The sequence below is a fragment of the Prionailurus viverrinus genome, chromosome E2 (assembly GCF_022837055.1).
Source record: "Prionailurus viverrinus isolate Anna chromosome E2, UM_Priviv_1.0, whole genome shotgun sequence".
Lineage (NCBI taxonomy): Eukaryota > Metazoa > Chordata > Mammalia > Carnivora > Felidae > Prionailurus > Prionailurus viverrinus.
The window spans coordinates 49,132,794-49,154,324 of record NC_062575.1 but is presented as its reverse complement, the minus strand read 5'-3'; the positions used below and the strand labels follow the sequence as shown (position 1 = coordinate 49,154,324).

The 21,531-nt window shown below is 49.4% G+C and overlaps 1 protein-coding gene across 6 annotated transcripts in view; it reads right to left on the bottom strand.

The window, feature by feature from the left end:
- Positions 1-20,893, bottom strand: part of HNRNPUL1 (heterogeneous nuclear ribonucleoprotein U like 1) — a 36,971-nt gene extending 16,078 nt beyond the window's left edge. The window contains exons 1-7 of one of the 6 annotated variants that reach the window (XM_047835425.1): positions 20,835-20,893; positions 15,236-15,358; positions 12,489-12,645; positions 10,651-10,724; positions 9,021-9,160; positions 7,062-7,161; positions 5,044-5,156 (exon numbers count right to left, since the gene is read on the bottom strand). In XM_047835425.1, the coding sequence (XP_047691381.1) occupies positions 5,044-5,156; positions 7,062-7,161; positions 9,021-9,160; positions 10,651-10,724; positions 12,489-12,645; positions 15,236-15,353 (702 nt within the window). In that variant the 5' untranslated portion in view covers positions 15,354-15,358; positions 20,835-20,893. Of the gene's footprint in view, positions 1-5,043; positions 5,157-7,061; positions 7,162-9,020; positions 9,161-10,650; positions 10,725-12,488; positions 12,646-15,235; positions 15,359-18,876; positions 19,311-20,834 lie in introns of those variants that run through there. The other 5 variants (XM_047835426.1, XM_047835422.1, XM_047835423.1 and 2 more) reach the window with 5 other exon arrangements.
- Between the last annotated feature and the right edge of the window lie 638 nt (positions 20,894-21,531).

Here is a 21,531-nt window from a genome sequence, read left to right as displayed (position 1 = left end):
TAACTGCCAATGTTCAGCTTAAGGCATTGGGAGCCAAAGCTGAGCGGGAGCAGATGTAGGGAGAGGAAACTCAGCTTCCTTCCCACATCTAAGTGCATCCCTCCCCCAACACAGATACACGAGGCGTCACCAAAAAACAGCTGCGAAGGTGTGGCCAAAGCCTTCCTTGCCCCAAACCCCAAGGCTGTGACATGTGTCATCGTAGGAAGTTCCGTCTTGTGCCTAGCCTCAGACAAAAATGAAGGAAAAGGGGAGTCTGTCCTCAAGCTCAGCAAGGGCAGTCTGTGGAGAGAACAGATGGAAAGAAAGCCCCACAGCAGGGCCTTCTGAGTCAAGCCCAGCTCTACAAACGTGTGCATTTGTTTGTTCGCCACACACCACACATCGTCCAGCTCCTGCTCTTCCCGGTGCGGGTGCCCGTGGTGCTCTGGGCCTGACAGAGCTCAGGGCCTAGCAGGGAATCAGACCGTTTGGTGAGGGCACCTATTCAAGAGCAGGATTCTCTGAGGAGAGGACTTGTAAGCCAAGTCCTGGACAAGAAGTGGAAACGAGCCAAGTCTGCGGTGGGAGGAGTGAGTCCTAAAGAGAGGTGGTGTTTGTATATGAATCAGGTGGTGAGGGTACAAAGGGTCAGCCCGGCTGTAGCAGGACAGATGAGGGAGAAGTAACTTCAGGTACAGCTGGAGGGCCAGGCGAAGACCGTATTTGTTCATTCAACAACTATTTACAGAGTTCCTGCCAAGTGGCTGGAGTGCAGTGGTTAAGGCCGTTTAGGAAGGCAGACTGCTTCAACTCTGCTATTCACTCACTGTGTGACCTTGAGGTTTTATCTGCAGTTTCCTTATCAAACAAGGGAGCCATCCTAAGATTCTATGTTGCAAAGGGCTGTTCTGAGGACTAAGGAGGTTGCTGGGAGCGATCAGTCCAAGACGCCAGGCACTTCGCTGGGCTGCAGTGGTGGGGAGGAGACACGGCCCCTGCCCTTAGCATAGTGAGGGGCTCTCTGTCACCTCAGGAATTTGGACTTCATGTTGATGGCAGAGCAGAACCCCTGACTAGTTTCCAACAAGGGAGTGGCATGGTCAAAGCTGTTTCAGAAAGATCACTTTGGGTGCACGGTAAAGGTTTACATTTAAGGGAGACTCAAAACTTGGGATCACGGGGCACCTGGGTGGCTCAGTCGGTTGAGCGTCTGACTTCGGCTCAGGTCATGATCTCACAGCTTGTGAGTTCAGGCCCCGCATTGGGCTCTGTGCTAACAGCTTAGACCCAGGAGCCTGCTTTGAATTCTGTGTCTCCCTCTCTCTCTGCCCCTAACCCACTCGTATTCTGTCTCTGTCTCTCTCAAAAGTTAAAAAAACAAAGACAAACAAAAAAAACCTTGGGATCAGATGGCAGACTAAACCAAAGTAAGTACAAGGTCGGATTCCTGATATAAAAGCACAAGACATGGTATTCTTTCCCTCTTGAATGGGGAGACCGCCTTGGGACTCGTCCTTTGAGAAGCAGCGAGACTCCTTTCCCTAAGTGGCTTCCTCAACACCATTCTAAGTGACCACAGGACACAGCTCTATACAATCCTTATCTGCTCATTTTTAAGTGCCCACAGAGGTCAAGACCACGCAGGGCAGACACACAAACATCTGCCAAACTGAATCCTGCAGCAGGATCCCTGCTGTGTCTTCCCACCGGAGCCAGAGTGGCCCAGGTCATCTTTACTCTAACATGGAGATGAACATCCTGGGGGTCAGCCTTCCTTCCGGCCACCAGCTTCACTAGGGGAACTCACCATATTGTACAGAAACCAGCACCCTCAAATGATGAATCCACCACCAATGGGGCCATCTGTCCAAGAGGCAAGTGTGGTCGTGTCACTCCTGCTAGAACACCCTGGTGCCCGTCCAGGGCCTCAAACCTCAAGGTCATCACACCTGGTGTTATTCAGAGCCCACCAGTTCTGCAGCCTCATCTCTCACATCTCGTGTCGTCCCCAGGGCTCCAAGTACAACGTTCCTTACGGTTCTACCGTTCTCTCTGCCTGGCAGCCATTCTGTCCTGTTTTGTGAAGGCTGAGAACTTGAGATCTAATGCTAATGTGCTCCCCCGGGTTCCCTCAGGTCACTGCATTTTCATATCTGCTCCAACCCCTCACCCTTTAAAAAAGTTATGGCACCATCTGAAAAAAGAAAAACTGCACACAGAATCTTTAATATCGAAGTTGAGGGGTACCTGGTTGAATGACTTAGTTGCAGTCAAGAGTCAAGGCCTATAGTTCCAAACTGCCACATGCTCACAGAACCTCACACTTGGATGGGACAGAGTCTGGCAGATGCTGCCACACACCGATGACATGTTAAAATTCTACAACCTCTTTGGAGTGCAGTCTCGGTGGCAGCCATCAAAATTTAAAAATACACCCCTGACCCAGAAATTACACTTTCAGGAATAAACACTGCAGGTAGATTCCTACCAGAATGCAAAGATTTATGTGCAAATCACCCACCCCAGCACTGCCAGCTGTGCTCCAAGGGGAAGTGGGAGAGACTACAGAACGGAGAAGATCCATGTACAGAAATACAAAAAGATGCCCAAGATGCTCTGGTACACGGGAAAAGGACAGGCTGTCACCGCACCATGGACTCTCCTGGCGAATAGCTTTCTGGTCCATCAACAGGACACTGGCTAAATAAGCGCAGGGTAAATTGATGCCTGCATCAGAAGACTAGGCCGCCACCAAATAAAACAGGGAGAAACTAACCAAATGTCTGCTGGTTGAGAATGGTAGATCCACACAATGAAAAAACACCCTGCTGAAACCCCTTTCACCACATGTGAAAAAACAAAGTCTTCTAGGTAGTGATACGAAAAAAGTTCTAAGATAAATAAGCAAAAACCAATGCAGGATGACATGTATGATATACCACCTTTTGTGTAAAAGAAGAAATACGACAATCATCTTTCTTGTATTAGGCACCAGCGGGTTCCTGTACAGGGAGGGTAAACGTGAACGAACAACGGGCAGAGAGGGCAGGTCTGAAGACAACTTTACACACAAATATTTTGATATATATCTCTTAATATCTTTGGGAACCACAGGAATTCATTAACTATTCAAAAATGTTTTCAGAGGCACCCGGGCGGCTCAGTTGGTTAAGCATCTGACTCTTGGTTTTGGCTCAGGTCATGATCTCACAGTTCATGGGTTCGAGCCCCATATCAGGCTCTGTGCTGCTGGTGTGGGGCCAGCTTGGGATTCTCTCTCTCCCTCTCTGTCTGCCCCTCCCCCACTCACTCTCTCTCCCTCTCTCAAAATAAATAATAAAAAACTTTTTAAAAAGTTTTTAATTGAGCCAGATCTATATTCTCTGTGTGGAGAGGAAAAGAGAGCCAAGATTTACTGTTAAATGGGGGGGAAAAAGCAAGGTTTACAGTAGTTTGTAGCATTTAAACATGGTTAATTTTTGTTTAAGAAAACATGTTTTTTTTTTTTATTAAAAAGAGAATGAAGTCACAAAAGATAGAAGACTGGGAAACTGTTTCAAACTTAAAAGGCCTAACAAGAGAATACAATCCATGATCCTGGACTGGATCCTGGACCAGGAACAAAATTGCTGTAAAGGATATTGTTGGGACAACAGACGAAATTTAAGTGTGGACTATGGAGTAGATAATGGCATTACATCAGCATTAAACTTGACAACCGTACTGTGGTGGATACAGCAGCTTTATTCTTAGGAAATGCACGCTGAAGAGTTAAGGACTAAAGACATAATGCTGGCACCCCACTTTCAAAGGGGTCAGATGCATATCATACACACATACATGTATATTTGAAAACTGGTCAAAGTAAATCGGCAAATGTTAGAATCTGGGCAAGGCTGAGCTTTCTTAGGGCTTTTCTTTAAGTCAGAAATTTCTCTTAAAGTGACACTGAAGGAAAAAAGAAAGAAAGAGTACATGTGTACACACGAGAGGGAGGAAGGGAGAACAGACTAAGAGGAAGTGCCCGGGGGGCCACCCCAGCTGGTGCCTCACCTGACACACTTTACCACATCTAGAACTCCTACTGAAACACTGTTGAGTGGTATTTACTGCGCACTTACTATGCTCCAAGCATCATTAGGAGTGCTGCTAACAGGTTGGCTTAATGAGCCCACACAGAGTTCTGAGGTAGGTGTGAAGTTCCTTATGGAGAGCACGCTGCCATGCAGGGAGGCCGCTGCCCGGGGCTGTGAGCAGGCGAGCAGGAGCCGGGTCTAGGGAGTCTGGCCTGAGCCGGCAGCACCATCGAGTGTCAGTCACTGTTGTCAGTGGACAGCAGTGTTGGAGAGCAGTGCAGCCAGCCTATCTCTTGTTTTATTTTGCATGCACCCCTGCCCTTCTAGAAGACTGCACTGTAGGAAGCCGGTTCAACCAGCATGAGGTGAAAGGAGAGGTTCTGGGATGAGATGATGCCACAGTGGGGCAAGAGCCAATAGCAAAGGCTATTGAGCAGCAGAGCAAGACAAGAAATCCCTGGGTTTGTTTAGAAAACGTCCCTCTGAGGGGCTCCTGGGTGGCTCAGTCGGTGCATTCAACTTTGGCTCAGGTCACGGTCCATGAGTTTGAGCTCGTGATAGGCTCTGTGCTAACAGCTCAGAGCCTGGAGCCTGTTTCTGATTCTGTGTCTCCCTCTCTCTCTCTCTCTCCCTCTCCCCCACTCACACTGTCTCTCAAAAATAAACAAACATTAAAAACATTTTTAGAAAATGTCCCTCTGGTATCTGGGATTGGAGGAAGGCTGTGCACACCTGATGTCCCCAAACCTCTCCAGGGTGCCATCTGACAGCTTCGTGCGAAAGACCAGAGGGGGTGGAATGGCAGAATTTTGCACAAAATGACAGTCAACGTTCCAGTCTGGTAAAGAAAGACAAAGAGCCATAGCAAAAGAGGCTGGACATGAGGCGGACAATCACCAGAGGTATTCTGGGAACGAAGTCTGCAAGTCCAGCTGACAGGACCAACGTTTGGTTCTGCCAACCCCCACGGGCTGCCAGCACTCACCGCAAAGCAGCCAATCACATCATTCTCTGCAAACTTGTCTCCATAGTTCTCGAACCGGCTGTTGGTGGACTTCTTCCCAGTGCCTCCGTAGCCATAGGAGAACGGCTCTTCACCTGACGGAAGAAACGGGCAAAGGCAGATTAAACCCGCCATGGTCACTACGTCTGCCACATACTTCTAAAGAAAAAAAAACTCAGTTTCATTACTAGTTTCACTAAACAGTTGCTTTTAAGGGGAAAAGTGAGGAAGGTTCTGCTGAAAGGAAGGCCCTCATCATGCAGAACTCTGAGGGCCTGGAGGGTTGAGAGGTGGAATCTGGGAGTGGGAGCTGAACTGAACTGCACAAAGAGAAGGAGAATTTGAAAAGAGGGAGGAGGGAGAGAGGGAGAAGGCAGGCTGTACACAGAGAAGAGACCTTTCAAGTGGCACTCACATTCAGTCAAGTATTACTAATGGCATCAATTTTTGGTGTCAGGGCGTCTGGGGCAGAAATCAGGAACAGGGCTGGGTTTTGCTTCTGGAGACTGTGAGGTCTAACCATTAGGAAAGGTGCTAGATCTCCTCAGGCCACAGAACCAGGGGCTGAAGCAGTGTGAGATTCCAAGGGCCCTGCCTGACACCTGGGTTGTATAGACCCTTGGCCAGGAAACCAAGGATCATTCTACCAGAAAAGAAGGTGCCAACAGACGTGAATTCTGGGCCCAGCTCTTCTGTACACCAGCTGTTGGCCTTGGACAACTGACCATTCTGGGCTCTGGATCTTTACCTGTACCACCTCCCCACCACTGACATACAGAAACAGAGACAAAGATAAAATAGGAGCCTGAAATAAAGGGTGTGAACATCTATCAAAATGAAACTGTCCACTCCTTTTGACCTAGCATTTCTACTATAAGGATCAGGCTTACGTGAACAATCAGATCATACACGTGGACAACTCAAGAGTTTACCAGCAAAAAATTGCAATCAACTTAACAGATCTACACATCACTTAAGGAAAATGATGCAGTGGTCAGAAAGCTGTACTTATTTAAGGGGCGGTTGGTGTCAGTCGGTCAAGCGTCCAACTCTTGATTTTGGCTCAGGTCACGATCTCATGGTTCATGAGTTTGAGCTCCGCGTCAGGGTCTGTGCCAACAGCGGGGAGCCTACTTGGGATTCTCTCACCCTCTCTCTCTGCACCTGTCCTGCTCGTTCATGCATGCATTTCGTGCATTCTCTCTCAAAATAAATAAACATTGTTAAAAAAAAAAAAAGTTATACCTATCTATAAAAACATGCCCAGCATACACTAAGTAGGAAAAAGAAATCAGGCCACGAAACGGTATGCATAGTGTGACCCAGTTTGAGATATACAAAGAACAAAAGAATTATCCAGAAGACTGTAGATAAAAATGTTAATGTTGGCTGTTATCACACAAGTTTAGGAGGATTTTCATTTTCCCCAACTTGTGTGGCCTGCATTGTTACAAAGAGGACACATTATTTTCATAATCAGAAGGTTTATATGACCAAAGCAGAAAATCTCAGCATTGGTCATGGAAATCACTCACTTGGGGCCACAATGTCACTGAGGCCTGGAGGCCTGTGAAAATTCAAAACCTCTCAATGAGCAGCCCCTGCCTCTCTGCCAACCAGCCCCAATGCTCTCTGCTTCCCTTTTTACTCTGGGTCTGGCTCTGGACAGAAAACCCCAAACAGAACTTAACAGGGTTTGAGGAACTTATTTTCAGCATGGTTTGAAGACAGAAGACAACTGATCTTTTAAGAAAAGGATCAGCTCTCTAAAGAGAACTTTGGACCATCTCCTAAAAGATGAAGACTAAATTTTTCATAGGAAAGCTAATAGGATTATGGTCCTTCCAGCTGAATCCTGTACGCCTAAAGACTGTGTGCTCCAGCCTAGGCTAGTCGTGTTCTGAGTCCCACGCTGGGAAGAGAAGCTTAGGAAGTTTGAGAATCCAGGAATAGAGACACATTGCTGTACTCTCTGGACTGCTAGGCTGACGTCCCCTTACCCAGCTGGGTGCTGCAGGAGTCCAGGGACCAGCCAATACGAACAACGTGTGGGTCGGGCTCTGTGGAAGGAAGGTGCTTCACGGAGATTTCCTCATTGATCTGGGGACAAAGAATAAGAAGGCTCAGAACTGGTGCCTAGAGGCTTGCAGGTTATAAGACAACACAAGAGGGAAGAAGCACACAGGCATTAAAAATCAGCAATGGCTTTTGTTGCTGGGGAAAAGGTGTTTAAGTGCTCCGAAAGGCCTGTTGCGCTGAAAGGCTCAGGAAATTACAGGGCCACAGAGATAGGTATTTCAAAAGTACAGTTAATTTTAAATTTTAACACACTACAGAGAAAACAGGGACTGTCATATTTAGTGTAGAGGGATAAACTGGCACAGTGTCTTTGCAGGGCAATTTAGCAAACTCTATCAAAACTGCAAATGCAGGGGCGCCTGGGTGGCTCAGTTGGTTGAATATCCAACTCTGGATTCCGGCTCAAGTCATGATCTCACATTTCGTGGGATCGAGCTCCACATTAGGTTCTGTGCTGTCAGAGCAGGGCTGCTTGGGATTCTCTGTCTCCCTTTCCCTGATCCTCCCCACGTTCTCTCTCTCAAAAATAAACTTAAAAAAAAAAACAAGGGGAGTGGGTGGGTGGGGATGCTGCAAATGCATCTACTCTATAACGCAGCAATTCAACTTCCAGTTAACCCTACAGATGCAATCAGAGGTGTATGTGTGAACACACGACACACACAGAAAAATATTCAGTGACACTGTTTATGTTAAAAACAACTCCAAAAACCCACCAACAAGACACTGGCCATGTTACGGCACATCCATGTCACAGAACAGATGAAGCGGTCAGAAAGAGTGAAGTAGGGTTGACGTACTGCTATGGAATATGTTGTCCAAAACACAGTATTAAGTAAGAAGCAGAAAGAATAAAAGGTGCCTTCTGATGTAACCTTAGAGGTTAGACTGCCTAACAACCGTATCTATGTTAGTCGGTGGTTTCTGTGAAGTTAACCTATTTTCTTGACTTTCGGATGCACATTTTTCCATCTTGCTGTTCCAAAATCCAGACAGATCTTACAACTGATGTGGGAAGCAAGCACTCTGTCAGTTTAATCGGCAGCGTTTTTCTATGAGCAGCACATGAAACAGTACGCAACTCACAATCAACAGACTTAGTCAATCAGAAACAAGAACACTGGCAGCTTGCCCTGTTAAAAAACGGGGATAACTGCCTATTTCAGGACGGTATGGTGAGAATTAATGGAGATACCCGTGCAAGGCACTTGGCATGTATCTAGCTTGTGCAAACGGTTCTGTAGATACTAACGGTCAGTTAAGTTTGGCTACCCAAAGGACACGCAAGAAATCACTAACATGTAAGTTACCTTTGGAGGGTAGGACGGGCACCAGGGGGATCGGAGCCTAACTTCTGCTTTTTTTACCCTACACTCTCCTGTGCCATCTGAATTTCCGTTGACCATGACTGTGTGCTTTTTTCATAAACAGAACCTGACCTGGACTATGGAGAGATGATGGTAGAGGATCAGTCCTGGTGGCAGGACCGAGCTTTGCCCAGCTCTCCTTCTACCCTCTCTAACTGGCAGGGTCCATGTCCACACTTTCTAGCTCATTTTTCTTCCAAACTACTCCTTTTCCCAGTTCGACAAACATGTCATACCTAGTGAGGTTGGCTATATAATACGTGGGTCAAATCTCACTAAGGAAAAATTAGCTCAACAAAGCAATGTACAATTGGCTTGCTTTTCCGATGCGGTGTTTAGCGATGACAGTTCTCCTGAGTCCATCATGCTTTTTTTTGCTTGGACACACAGTCCAATTAAATCTCAATTAAATCTCTTTTGCCATCGTGGCTCTGACCGAAGTGGCTGATGACAGGCTAATTCCAAAGGATGGACCTGGTTTCTGTCCCTGACCCTTCTGTTGCTCCCACTCACCTTCATCTCAAAGCACACACGGCCCCTTCTGACTCCATAGCTGGCACGGGCTCCTGACCACAGGTAGGCAAAGCCTTCAATCGTGAGAGGGTAGCCACTACTCCGGTCTCGGGCCACCTTGAAGTGGAGGTCACAGTTATCTGTAGAGGAAAAAGCCAGGAGTTGGCTGGTGTTTTAAAGGTTCCCAAAAGAGGCACAGGCAAAGATAAGTTCCCTGAGAGTGTTAACCAGGAGTACACAAGCCGACGCATCATGAGGGTAGGTGCACGAGAAGCCAGCCGCACTGCCTAACCATTCTCCTGTTTGGGAGCAAGGCTCCAGACTATGCAAACGGGCCTCTGCACAGGATCAGCGCAGCCATTATGCATAGGAATTGGGTTCTTCACCTCGCTGGGTTCCAAGGATGGCCGTCAGGGGAACCCCCCCAAAATGTACACAAACGCACTTTACAGGGATGTACATTTGCTAGGGAGAGGATCCATATCCTCATCATGTTCAAGGGATTTAGCATTTTTAAAAAGGTGAATCCCACAGCCGCTCACTTTAACCATTTCCGTGTGCTAGCTCAGTTTGGGAGTCAGACTCCTGCTGCCAACAGCTGCACAAACATCTGACCCGGCTCCTCACTTGCCACCCAGGCACCGCTGTGCAGGTTCACCACAGGCTCCCACCTCCTCTGCGGGCCTTGGACTCTCCTGCTGTAGCTCTGACTCTTCCCACTCTTCAAGGAGCTGGTCAGGCCTCTAAGAAAGTCTTTCCTGACCACCCCATCCAGCAGGCTGGCTCTTTTCCCTCAAGGCTGAGAGTCATAGCCTGTACATTCCCCATCTGATCAGTTGCTGCTTCACTGATCACTGCCACCCAATATTAAAAAAAAAAAAAGTTTAGCTTTACTCTAGGTACACGGGCTTTGAGATCCTGTGATAGACCGGACTGTGTACAAGATATCTTTCTCTCTTCCAAAGTATGTAGGCGCTGCTCTAGAAGCACAAGCTGAGTAGAGAAATACGTGACTTGCTGTGAAGTTTCTGCTCTGCTGAAAAGTACAGTGTTCTCAGACCTGATCGACTTCTTCCTAATTCCTAAAGTCAGATTTGCAGGTTCTACCACTGAGATCCAGTCTGAGGAGGGGCACGACCTCTATCACCGTCACCCCTCGGGTTCAGATGCAGTTTAGGGGAAGCCACTTATCCAGCGGAAAGAAACTGGAGGACGGACAGCGAGGCGGGCCAGGTTAAGCCTCAGAGGACAAGGTGGCATTGGTTTCACCAGGAACGTGAGCAGCTGATGGAAACTGGGGAACTGGTTGTCAAAGAGTTAAGTTTCCCCAGGTGCACTCAGGTTCCCTTCCTGGTTAGACAAGCCCCTGGGCGTTCAGGGTTTTCCAGATTGCCCCTGCACCCATTCTGGTGAGTGTCACTGAAAATCCTCTGACGTATTAGGGCAGCATTATGCCTCCCTGAAGAGAAGATCAGAGAAACAGAATGATCCTGCCCAGGATCCCAGCTAGAGCTGGGAGGAGGTCTTCGGTCTCTGAACCAGCAACCTCACTCAAGAGCCCGGTTTCTCATATCCGACTTTCCCAATACTGACTGGAGAGTAGAATCAGATGGGCACCCCAAGGACTCACATGTGTCGATGGCAACAAGGGTGTCATCAAAGTCATCTTCATCCTCTTCAGCAGGAGGCTGAGGAGAGCGGCCCCTGTGTCAGAAAAAGGGGTTAAGTCACATGAGAACAGCTGGATGAGCACGGAGGAAGGGAAATGAAGGTTCTGTTGGAATTGACAAGTGGCCTCCAGACTGCTTCCTGGATTTTGATTTCTTCTCACAGAGGTTAGCAAAACAACTGTGCAACCTTACATCCTTGCAATGACAGCAAGGACTGTTAACTCCTAGGGTGAGGATGGAGACTAGAGAGAGCACATTCTGCTCCAGAGGGCCAGCCTGTTCAAAGACAACTACTCTCTCACACCCCGAGATTCTGACCCATGCCATGTGCATGTTGGGAGCTGCCTCCATGATGGACTCTTAGCGATGGGTGGCACAGTATCCCAGAAGGGGCTGGGCCAGGGAGGGGGAATGTGCAAAGGCTCAGATAAAACCCAGTAATCACAATCTGCCCACATCTTCCTAAGACTCCACATCTGCAAGTATTTGAAATGACCCATTTTTTCAGTCTCTTTCCGTCAAGCGTCCTAAATTATGAATAAGACTCATCTCCTACCAAATCACTAAAAAGGGACTAATGTTAAAATACTGCTGGCTTCCAACTTACAGGAATAAAGGAAAGGCACAGAAGGATGGGGTCTAATGCCCAGGGTCCCGTCTGGAACAGTCTGGACCTTGTCGACCATGTGCCCAGATCAGGTACCCCTGGCCCATCTGGGAGGCTTCCCTCTGGTGGAATGCCCTTCTGGCCCTGCCAGTCTAGGGCTAAGGCAGAGCCCTGTACAAAGAAGGACCTCATCACACAGTAAGTTCATCTGAGAAAGCTTTCCCTGCCAGCCTCGAATCAGAGCAAGTATTTTTCCTCTGTTCCCCACAGGCAAGTACCTTAGGGCTCTGCTCAGTAGGAGGCATTGGGAGAAACTTGTAGGAGGTAGTTTCACATCCTAGCTTTGATTGAAGCCAAGAGACACAGACCCTGTCTTAGAGGGTCACAAGGCAGTGAGGGGATAGAATCCACCAGGTGGGAAATAAAATGTGTCAGATGACCAGTCCAGACAAGTAGAGAAGTAATGGTCATTCCTAGTTTGTGTGACCAGAAAAGTCTTCATGCAAAAACTGAAGGGAGGGTGGGAGTGGGGGTGGGGGAACTGGGGCTGGGGCAAAGGGATAGGAAGGGCTTGTCAGGAAAGGAAAATAACCAGGGCAGAGAGGACACTCCCTCCTCTGACCTCCTGACACACACCGTGACTACTGGTGTCACTAGGTTGTGGCTTACTCATGGGTCTGTCTCAGGCCCTATATTGGGATCAAAAGAAGGCAAAACCCACTGTCCAAACAAATCATCTCTGTGTCCCCAGTGTCCAGCCCAAGAGTAGGTACCTTGTGAAAGCAGCGGGAGTGTGACAATAGATAAATGAGTAGATAGATGGAAGGATGTGTTTGGGAAAAGGGTCAGGAAAAAAATCTTTTCATCAAGGGATACTGAGCAGCCATTAAGAATAGGACACTGTGCAGGATGATGGGGCAGTGAGGCAAAGGACTGAAAAGGCAAGCTGGCATCTCACATGTGAAAGGCCAAGTATTTGGACTTTACCCTGTAGGTAATGAGAAGGGAGGAGCTGAGGAAGGAGCAAAAATTTAGTAAAGCTGAATCTGGCAGTGAGTGCAGGGAGAACTGAGCAAACGTGTGAGGGCAGGTTGCTCTGCCCCCTTGGTTAATACAAAGGTACCAGTGGGCACCAGGCTACAGACACAGAGACCTACTGGAAGAAGGGGGACTATCACCTCACACACCCACCTCCTATCCTCTCGGTGCTCGAAGTACCCCCGTCCCCGGTTTTCTTCATAAGGCCTCTTGCGACTCTGGAATTGTTGTCTATCTGGTTTGAGTTGAGATGCTTCGGGTGGGAGGAAGCTGGTGGGTGCTTCTTGCTTCATCTCTGTCTTCATTTCTACTGTCAGGACAAAGCCAGGTGGTCAAGACACTTGGAAACTCCTTAGCTATCACTTTTCTGGTTCCTTTAGTCAGGAGATGTTGGCGGGATCCTGACTACACTCACGATGGGCTGGGCACAGGCAGCTTGCTCGGTTCAACGGAAACCTACCAGGGAGCCAAGAAGGCTGCATTGGAGAACAGGACCAGGGCAGAGGGAAGTCGGGGATGGTCAGCGAGGCACATCTGCACTGGCAGTTGATGGGGTGACAGATGTCAGCCAGATAACTCTCAGGCTTCATGTGGGAGAGAGGACTTCAGCACTGAATAAAGACCAGCTCTCTTAATAAGGTCCACCCAAAAGTGAATAGCTGCCTTAGGCTACTTTGCCAAAGGCCTCAGGAAAGTTGGCAGCTACCTTGGTCCGCAATGAGTGGGAGAGCCCTAGAGAGTTTCTAACATGGAGGCACCTGGGTGGCTCAGTCGGCTGAGCGTTTGACTTTTAATTTCTGCTCAGGTCATGATCCCAGCATCGTGGGATCAAGCCCTGCATCGGGGTATACGCTGGGCATGGGGCCTGCTTAGGATTCTTTCTTTTCTTCTGCCCCTCTCCCTGGGTCATACTCTTTCTCTCTCTAGAAAAAATAAAGAAAATTTCTAAGATCCCTTTAAACTTTGAGATCCCACGATCCGACCTTCTCTAATTATTCCTCCCAGAGAATCTCTCTACCTCATTTCTTACAAAGCGTCGTCTGTCTGGAAAAGGAGGTGGGAAGGTCAATTCAACAGGACACTGTGGGCCCACAGCTAACTCCACTGGCTTCAGTCACTCTACCATGAAGCCCAGAATCATTCCAGAAGCGAGGGTCTGAACTTAAGCCGGCCTATAGGTGTGATGGCCTTATTAAGTCACACCACAAATAGAAATCCTGACTTTCTATTTGTGGTGTGACTTAATAATCCAAGCACCTAACAGAGAGCAAACTGTGGAACCAGCATCTATGCTGACACCGTGGATCACTCACATCTCCTCATTTCAGCACTCAAGCCAAGACCACTTCGGATCCTTAGCCGTGGCGTAGAAAGAAGGCTCCTGGGCACCCACGGCAGGGACTGCGCTCCCCCATCTGGAGAGCCTCCATGCTTCCCAGCAGAGCCGAGCTCGCAGGAGGCCCCGATAAATGTCTGTTGTGGGGGTCCCTAGATGGCTCAGGTCATGATCTTGCAGTTCATGAGTTCAAGCCCCTCATCGGGCTCTACACTGACAGTGTGGAGCCTGCTAAGGATTCTCTGTCTCTCCCTCTTCTCTGCCCCTCCCCCTCTTGCAATCTTGATCTCTCTCTCAAAAATACATAAACAAACATTAAAAAAAAAAAAGTCTGTTGGTAACAGCACAGAAATGACTCTCCTTGGGCCAAATGATCCCACAGGTTTGACAGAGCCTGACACAAATCTGCAGTTTAACCTACATTGAAAGTAAAATCCTCAGCCACCCACAAGAAATGTCTGGGGATTTCACTTTGTGGATGAACCAGAATGGAATTAGATAGAATCAACTTCACTAAGTACAGACACTAGGGCTGTAACACAGTGACAGGAACACAAGACTGGGAGGCAGTTCTGGCTCCATCATTACTCAACAGTGGGACCCTGCTTTCTAAATGGTAGGACACAACTGGTTGGGAATGCTGCTTATTAACCAACAGCAGTGGCCCAGGCACCAGTTTCCTGGGTGCTAACCCCAGCTCTGCCATCAGATAAGCCACCTCCTCAGTCTGTAAAATGGGAGCAGAGAGCTGGGTTGCATCTGTGTTTCCCAAACTGACACTGCAAGAAACTTTGTTCGGCAAAGACATATTTATTCACATATTTGGGAAACCCTGGGTTTAAACAATGTGACACAGGTTTTTTTTCAGTCCAGGACTTCTCAGAGCCTTTAATGCTCCCAGAGGTGGTATAGCACGTGCTGCATTTCCAGGTATGTTTTAGGCAAGGAACCCTTCCCTGGGAAGTCCCTAATGACATCTTCTGGAACAATATTCTTCAGGATGCAGAAACTACTAAACTAGCTTTAGAAACTCCTTGCTAGATGGGGCACCTGGGTGGCTCAGTCGGTTAAGCATCCAACTTTGGCTCAGGTCATGATCTCATGGTTGGTGAGTTTGACCCTTACATCTGCTCTCTGCTGTCAGCACAGAGCCCGCTTTGGATCCTCTGTCTCCCTCTTTCTCTGCCCCTCCCCCGCTCACGTTCTCTCACTCTCTCCCCCTCAGAAATGAATAAACATTAAAAAATAAAAATAAAAAGTCCTTGCTGGATTCTACATTCTAAGATCTTAAAAAGACTCAAGTACTGTCCTCTGAGTCTAAACTCTCCAGGGTGTTGATACTAACATCTGAAAACAGATACCATGAAGACTCCCCTCTTTCAACACCCGGGAGCAGGATTAAGTTCTCTCCTTCAAAAGAACCTTTCCAGAGTGACAGAGCCCAAATGGACCATCCAAGAGGAAGATGCAAAATCTCTCTGGGAAGACGGCTCTAGGCAGAGGGTAAAGGCCACATACAGATTCTAGTTCCTTCGAAAGAGATGTACAACGTGTACTTTCCCACCTGGGCGATAGGCCTGCTGCTGCTCCATTTCCAGAGGTCTCCTCTCGTAGCCAGACTCGTTCTCTTGCTTGATGACCTGGCTTTCATAGAATTGGTTTTGCCTGGTAATATTGTCCATGACATCTTAAAACAAGAAATGGCTAGTTAGAAAGGTGCTTCTTGGGCCCAGAGGTGGGTTTTTGGTGCTACACAATGTCATTCTCAGTGGGGACAGTCTGCCAAAGGCTAAAAGGTGTGACAACCCCTTCAGATGGAACCTATCTGGGCAGTCAGCAGCCTCAACTGCCTAAGGACGTGCCCTCTTGTCCCTCAAATGATTGGCGATACATCTGTGACTGGGTTGTACAGAATCCCAACAAACAAAACCAACTGAGGCAGAACCGCTCTGGTTAAAGTGAGAAGATGGGAGGGTCAGAGAAAGTACCCAGCTTGACCTCACTCCCTAAGTCCCCACTCAAAGGCTGTGACAACTCTATTGGCAGCTGGGACTCCATGCAGCACAGTTTAAAAACCACCAGTCTAGCTGTCTTATGACGTGGTATGATGTGTAGGGAGCTGGCTTCAGGGCACGACCTTAAAAACTACTCAGGGCGCAAATCAGCCTGCTGCCCAGCCCAACTCACTGCACAGCCAACCCTCTTCAAGAATCTCTTCCACCCCACCATAGCTGCAAAGATAAAGACTAACCATCCCAATTGACAGGGAAATGGGGGGTGGCGGAGGAACAGTTAGGAAAACAGGAGTTATGATAATAGTGGCCTTTAGACTCATTAGGGAGAAGTCATGAAATATATGGAGCTAGGTGGGAAGGGTTTCGAGAAGGTGTCTCATGGAATCAGACTAAGAACAGAAGCTTATTCTTATTATAAGAATATCATTAACGATTTGTGGAATGCACACTACATACCAGACCCTGGGTATAGCTTAGAATAAGCTTGCCTCACTGAAGCCTTCAGTTTTGTGAATAGGACATACATTAAACAAATACTTAAACACAAAAAGCAAATTCTAATTGCATTCAGGTTTACCAAGAAGTACCAGGAGTTAAGACAGGAACCCAGAAAGTAACAGAGAAGCCATTCCTGGGGTTGTTACAATATGTCAAAGTTCAGAGGTGAGACTAGAACCAGAGTAGCAAACCCAAGAAGAACCTTGCAGCCAAACCCAGAGAGAAGTCTGGAAACCTAGGACGAGCAGCAAGCAGGTTCTCTACCCCAGTGGCAAGCTCTGCTAGGTGCCTCTAGGGCCCTATTGGTAGCTGTGCCAGGACTGGCAGAACCACAGGGAAGGAGAGACTATTCTGCCACTTGCTAACTGATTGGATCCTTTCTCAGAGGACAAATACATCTGGGCACAAACCAGGTGCAGCCCAAAGGGAGGAAAGTAACAGATCACGTGATCTGCCACAGCTCTGTTTACCAGAGCCTGAAGGAAGGGTTGCAGTGGGGCATGAAAGGGGCTCAGAGGATTTTGTTGTAGGGGTTACAGGAAAAAGGAAGAAATAGATTATCTCCTTAATTGGAACACAGGGAGTGCCTTTCAAACTATTCGGTTTCTTCTGGGCTCCAAGCACAGTACTCTTCTTCCTACAAATACTCACATCTCTCTTTTCAAATATCTCCCCTGTGCCCACAAAGGCAGCCTCACCCCGGATGATTCTGGGGTCCTTCTCCACCCTTAAAACATCCACCTCCTATTGACATGCAAGCCCAGTGCTAAGCCTCCTACACATGTGACCTCATTCATAACAATCCTGGGGGGCATATTATTATCCCTGTTGTGCACGCAAGAAAACCAGGGCTCACAGAGGTGAACTGACTTGCCCAAGTCATAGACACACCTTTGGAACAAAGTCTGTCCAGAGTCTAGCAGTCCCTCTTCTGAGACACCTCTGGCCACTGGCCCTTCCTCCTAGGCATTCCTGCAGCATCTCTCCTGCCCTAGACATGCACTCCTCCTTCCCTCACAGGTCTCTGCAAAGGAAGTATTCTTCCCGGCATGTGGGTCCCGGACAATCACTAGGCTGCTCTCACTGCTAATTTATACTCAGGTCGCCCCCCTCCAGGACATCACATCTCTCACCAATAAGTCAGTAAGTACCCAATGCCAACCCAGTTTCTTGTCTCTTCCCTCACCCTCTTGCTCTCCTCACTTGGCTAACCTCATGGCACCCACTTTTCAGAGAAATACCACAAATGCTGTATGCCAGAGTCCTTTCTACTTACTCCTTAACTTCTCCAATCACCACTCCCCTGTCCTGCTAGAAAACCACGTTTTTCTAACTCCACATTTCCTACCTTCCATACTAGGGTCTTCTCTCTTCAGACAATCACAGACCTACCCTGCCCCTCTTGTTCTGAGCCATACCTTCTGGCTCATGCAGTGGTTCCTTACTACACCCTGAGATCCCCCCATTCCCTGGGCACACAAATAACTGTTTCTGAGGACCAAGGAGCCCTCTCGTGGAGACACTCAGTCTCAGAAACACTACCCCCACTCCATCCTGAGACCTCTAGCCAAGTCAACAGGTTTTCTTTCTCTTTCCATTCTATACCCTCCCCTCTCCCACATATGCTAGACCACACGTACACTCCTGTCCTGGACAGAAGGATCCTCTATCCCCCAGATACTCCACTGACTTCAAACTCCATCAACTTGCTATCAGCCGCACCCCACCCCTAGCTACTTTTCTGTTCTTCAAACAATCCATACTGTTAATCCAAGACGACTCAGCAATAGGCGCTGAATTACCTGTTCCCAGAATCCACCCAGCTCAAGATCGCTAGGTTCCTTGTCCAGCGAGGCATCCTTCCCTCCCTTGCCTGCCCCCAGAGATGGGGGTTTCCTTCTACCTCCTCTGGAAGCCAATCAGAAGATCCCCAGGTATCCTAGTACCAAATGCCCAAGTTGGCCCTGAGTCAAGGTTGGCCTTCCAGCCCTGGATCTCAGAGTCCCCCAGGCCATCCTTAGACAGATGGGGGTCCCCCACAGTCCAATCACATGGTAGTCTCCCACATCCCCTAAATGCTCACTAGCCAAATACCAGAACACCCAGTCCATCAGATTTCCCCCTGGCCAGACACCAGCACCTCCACCTCGCTAACCCATCCCAGTACCAAATATGAGAACTCCCCATACCCCACCCAGCACCAAACTCCAAGATCCTCTATTCTTAAAACTCTTCCAGCCCTAAAAACACGGCTCCTGACGTCCAGCCCACACGCTGGGCTAGCACAGCCCCAAAGCCCCCTCCCCCCCGGCTCCAAACCCTAATATCGTCATTTCCAAGACCCTCCTCGGCCCCCGGTTAGAAAACCTCTTGTTCTTCCGACTCTCTTCGGCTCCAGAAACCACGGCTTCCGGTCTCCGAGCCCCAGACTCCGGAATCCTCTACACCCCCGGGACCTTCCTCATCTCCGAAACCAAGAGCCCCCACTCCAGTAGCTCTCCTGCACCGAATGCCAGGGTCCACCCTCCAGTCGTCCCGAGGCCCTGGGCCCTAGATCCTTTTCAGCGGCAGGTAGCAGGATCCCCCAATCCTCAGACCATCTCCCCGACCTCAGGCGCCGGACTCCCGCGTCCCACAGCCCTTCCTCGGCCCAGACTCCGGGCTCCCCGACCCCCGCCCCGCGCACTCTCACAATGTCCGTCCGGCCCCGAGTAGCCGCCAGGCTCCGCGTGCGGCTGCAGCCCGGACGGCGGTGGCTGCGCGGTCCCCTCCAGCTCGGAGCCCCCCTCGGTCTCGACCTCCTCGTTGTTGTGCCCGGGTCGCCCCGGTTCGTCGTCGGCCTCGAGCTCCCGCTCGTCGTCGGGCTCCTCGGCCTCCAGCGCCGCCTGCAGCCGCTCAGCAAGCTCGGCCTTGAGGCCGCGAGTGTCCAGGCCGCGGCGCTGCAGCTCCTCGCGAAGTTCGTTCACCTTCAGACGGCGCACATCCATGGCCCGGGCCCCCGGGGCGGCCCCCGAGCCCGGCCCGGCCTCCCAGGGCTCTGTCCCCCTTAAACCTTTCCTGTCAGGAGGCGAAGGGGGAAAAGGGGGGGGGGGCCCGCTCCAATGGCGGCGGCGGCTCAAAATGGCCGCCGCCGCCACCTCCCCCTCCTCCGTGGCCCCATGCGATGCAACACGGGTGCCAATTGGCCACCGCGTGGAGGCAACGGGCGCGGGCCGGGAGACTCAGCCAATCAAAGCGCGGCTTTCAAAAGAACGGCAATAAAAGGGCTCCGTAGCACCCGGGGAGGAAGCGTTGGCCTACGTCGCTGCCGCCGCCGGAGCGGAGGGCGGGAAAAGGCGGGAGGCGGAGCACGCGGTGATTGGGTGGCCCCCGCGCGCCCGCTCCCGTAGGGTCAAATGAAGAAAAGGGAGTAAGGACTTGGCCCAATCAGCGATGGGATCTCAGAATGAACCTCCCTGCCCACCCCCACCCCCCGCCACTCACACATACACACTCTCGGCCTTTCCTGCGCGGTCCTTTCATCAAACTGGTGTCTCCTGTAACACATACCCTGATTGGTCTAGATCTCCCGCCCCTAGAGGAGTACAAGCGGATAAAAGCACTAGAACCAATCAAATGGAGGGTCGGCAGACCAACTCCCCCCTCTTCCTCCTTTTACGTTTGCCTTTAAGAAACCGGAAAGATGAATTCACGAAGGACCTGCCCCTTGCCGTTAGGGCGGTTTCAAAACAATCTGTCCACCAATTGCAATTATCGTTTTAACTCACCAAAGCTAGTACAGTTGGATAGCTTTAGGAAAAGCCAACCAGATTGGCTGTTCTTTGGCGGACGGCCTCACAAATGTCGCTGAAGAGGGAGGCCGAGGAGATAGAGATTAAGTAGATAAATTATCCTTAATCTGGAAGAAACTCAATTGACTACGAAAAGCAATCTTTTGACTTCAGAGAGTACCGGAGTTTTGAAAATAGAGGCTAGACCAACAACGGGAAAAAAGTTGTAAAGGAAATCGCACCCTCTTCCCTTTTGATAGTTCATCTCAAGGGGCGCCTCTTTCCACGATCATAGATTCGCTGCAGTCTTTCTCTATGGTTGGTATCTTACGTGGAATGGGCGCTCTGCACGCGACCATAGAGACTTCCCCACCTCCGAAAGTTCTCGGGTCTGTACCCCAAATCTTCTGAGCTGCTGTTCAGTAGTTCTGTTTGGCGTCTGTACTGACAAGCTCGAACACATAGGTCCGTAGTTCAGCCTCACGCTACAAATGCAAACGCCACAGTTTCACAATGTCTACTGCTGCACCACCTGTCGCCTCTAACTCAAAAGACACAAAACTTCCGTGAAATACACAATCGTGCTACACAATGCAAACGCCCGCTGCCCACCGAGCCATACCACAAGCCCACAAAAACCACACACCACCACCACCTCTACTTAGACAAAAGCACACACAACACAGATAAACAAATGGCCGTGAGTCAGATCAGATACATCCGTAAAGGGGATAATACACCAAACTGCAGTGTAGATGTGGCCACTAAGGTCCACACAGGCAGGAGGCATCAAATGATAAAGACACGGGACAGTTACACTACAAGCTGACAAGGCAACCTCGACACACAGCACCCACTCAGAAACGGGGCAGACACTCACGTGGGCCCGGAGGTTCCAGTCCAGACACCCCGCCCCTCGCCCACGTCCGACTTCCTCTCTCCTCCCAGCTTCCCACAATGATTTGTTCTGAAAAAGTTTGTGGCCCGGATTGAACTGTCCTCGGGTTCTCAGGAGCTGCCACCGGGGGGCGTCCGGGCGCTGCCAAGGGTTTCTTCATCTGCTGCCCGATAGACCCAGGAACGTGGGCATGCAAAGCACAGGGTGTTTGTCTTGGCAGCAATCCCTTTGTGCGCCCTCGCTGATCGGAGGTGTTCTGTGCCTGTGTTTCTATGTGAACCTGAACGTTTGAGTCTGTGAGTACCTGTTGTACTCTCTAGGTATTTGTGCCACTTTATTTATTCTGTAATCTGTTAGTCTAGTTTCTTCCTATTCCTGGTGGGTATCTGCCTTGCATATGTTTGCAAATATGTTTGTTATCTGTGTAATTTTGTATGTCTGTTACTCTGTGCGTCTGAATTTCAGTGTCTCTATTTGTGGCAAGGTATGCCTGAGTATGTCCTAATGGGTCTGTTACTTTGGGGTGAGGAGAAGAGTCTCTTTGTGACAGGAGTATCCACGCGCCTCTTCCTCACTAGGAAGGAGAGTCGGCATTTCTTTGTATGTCTTTTTGCCTATGCATATGCTCATTTCTACCCTCTTGATAAAGGGAGAACTTCTAGACCACCAAGCTCTTCTT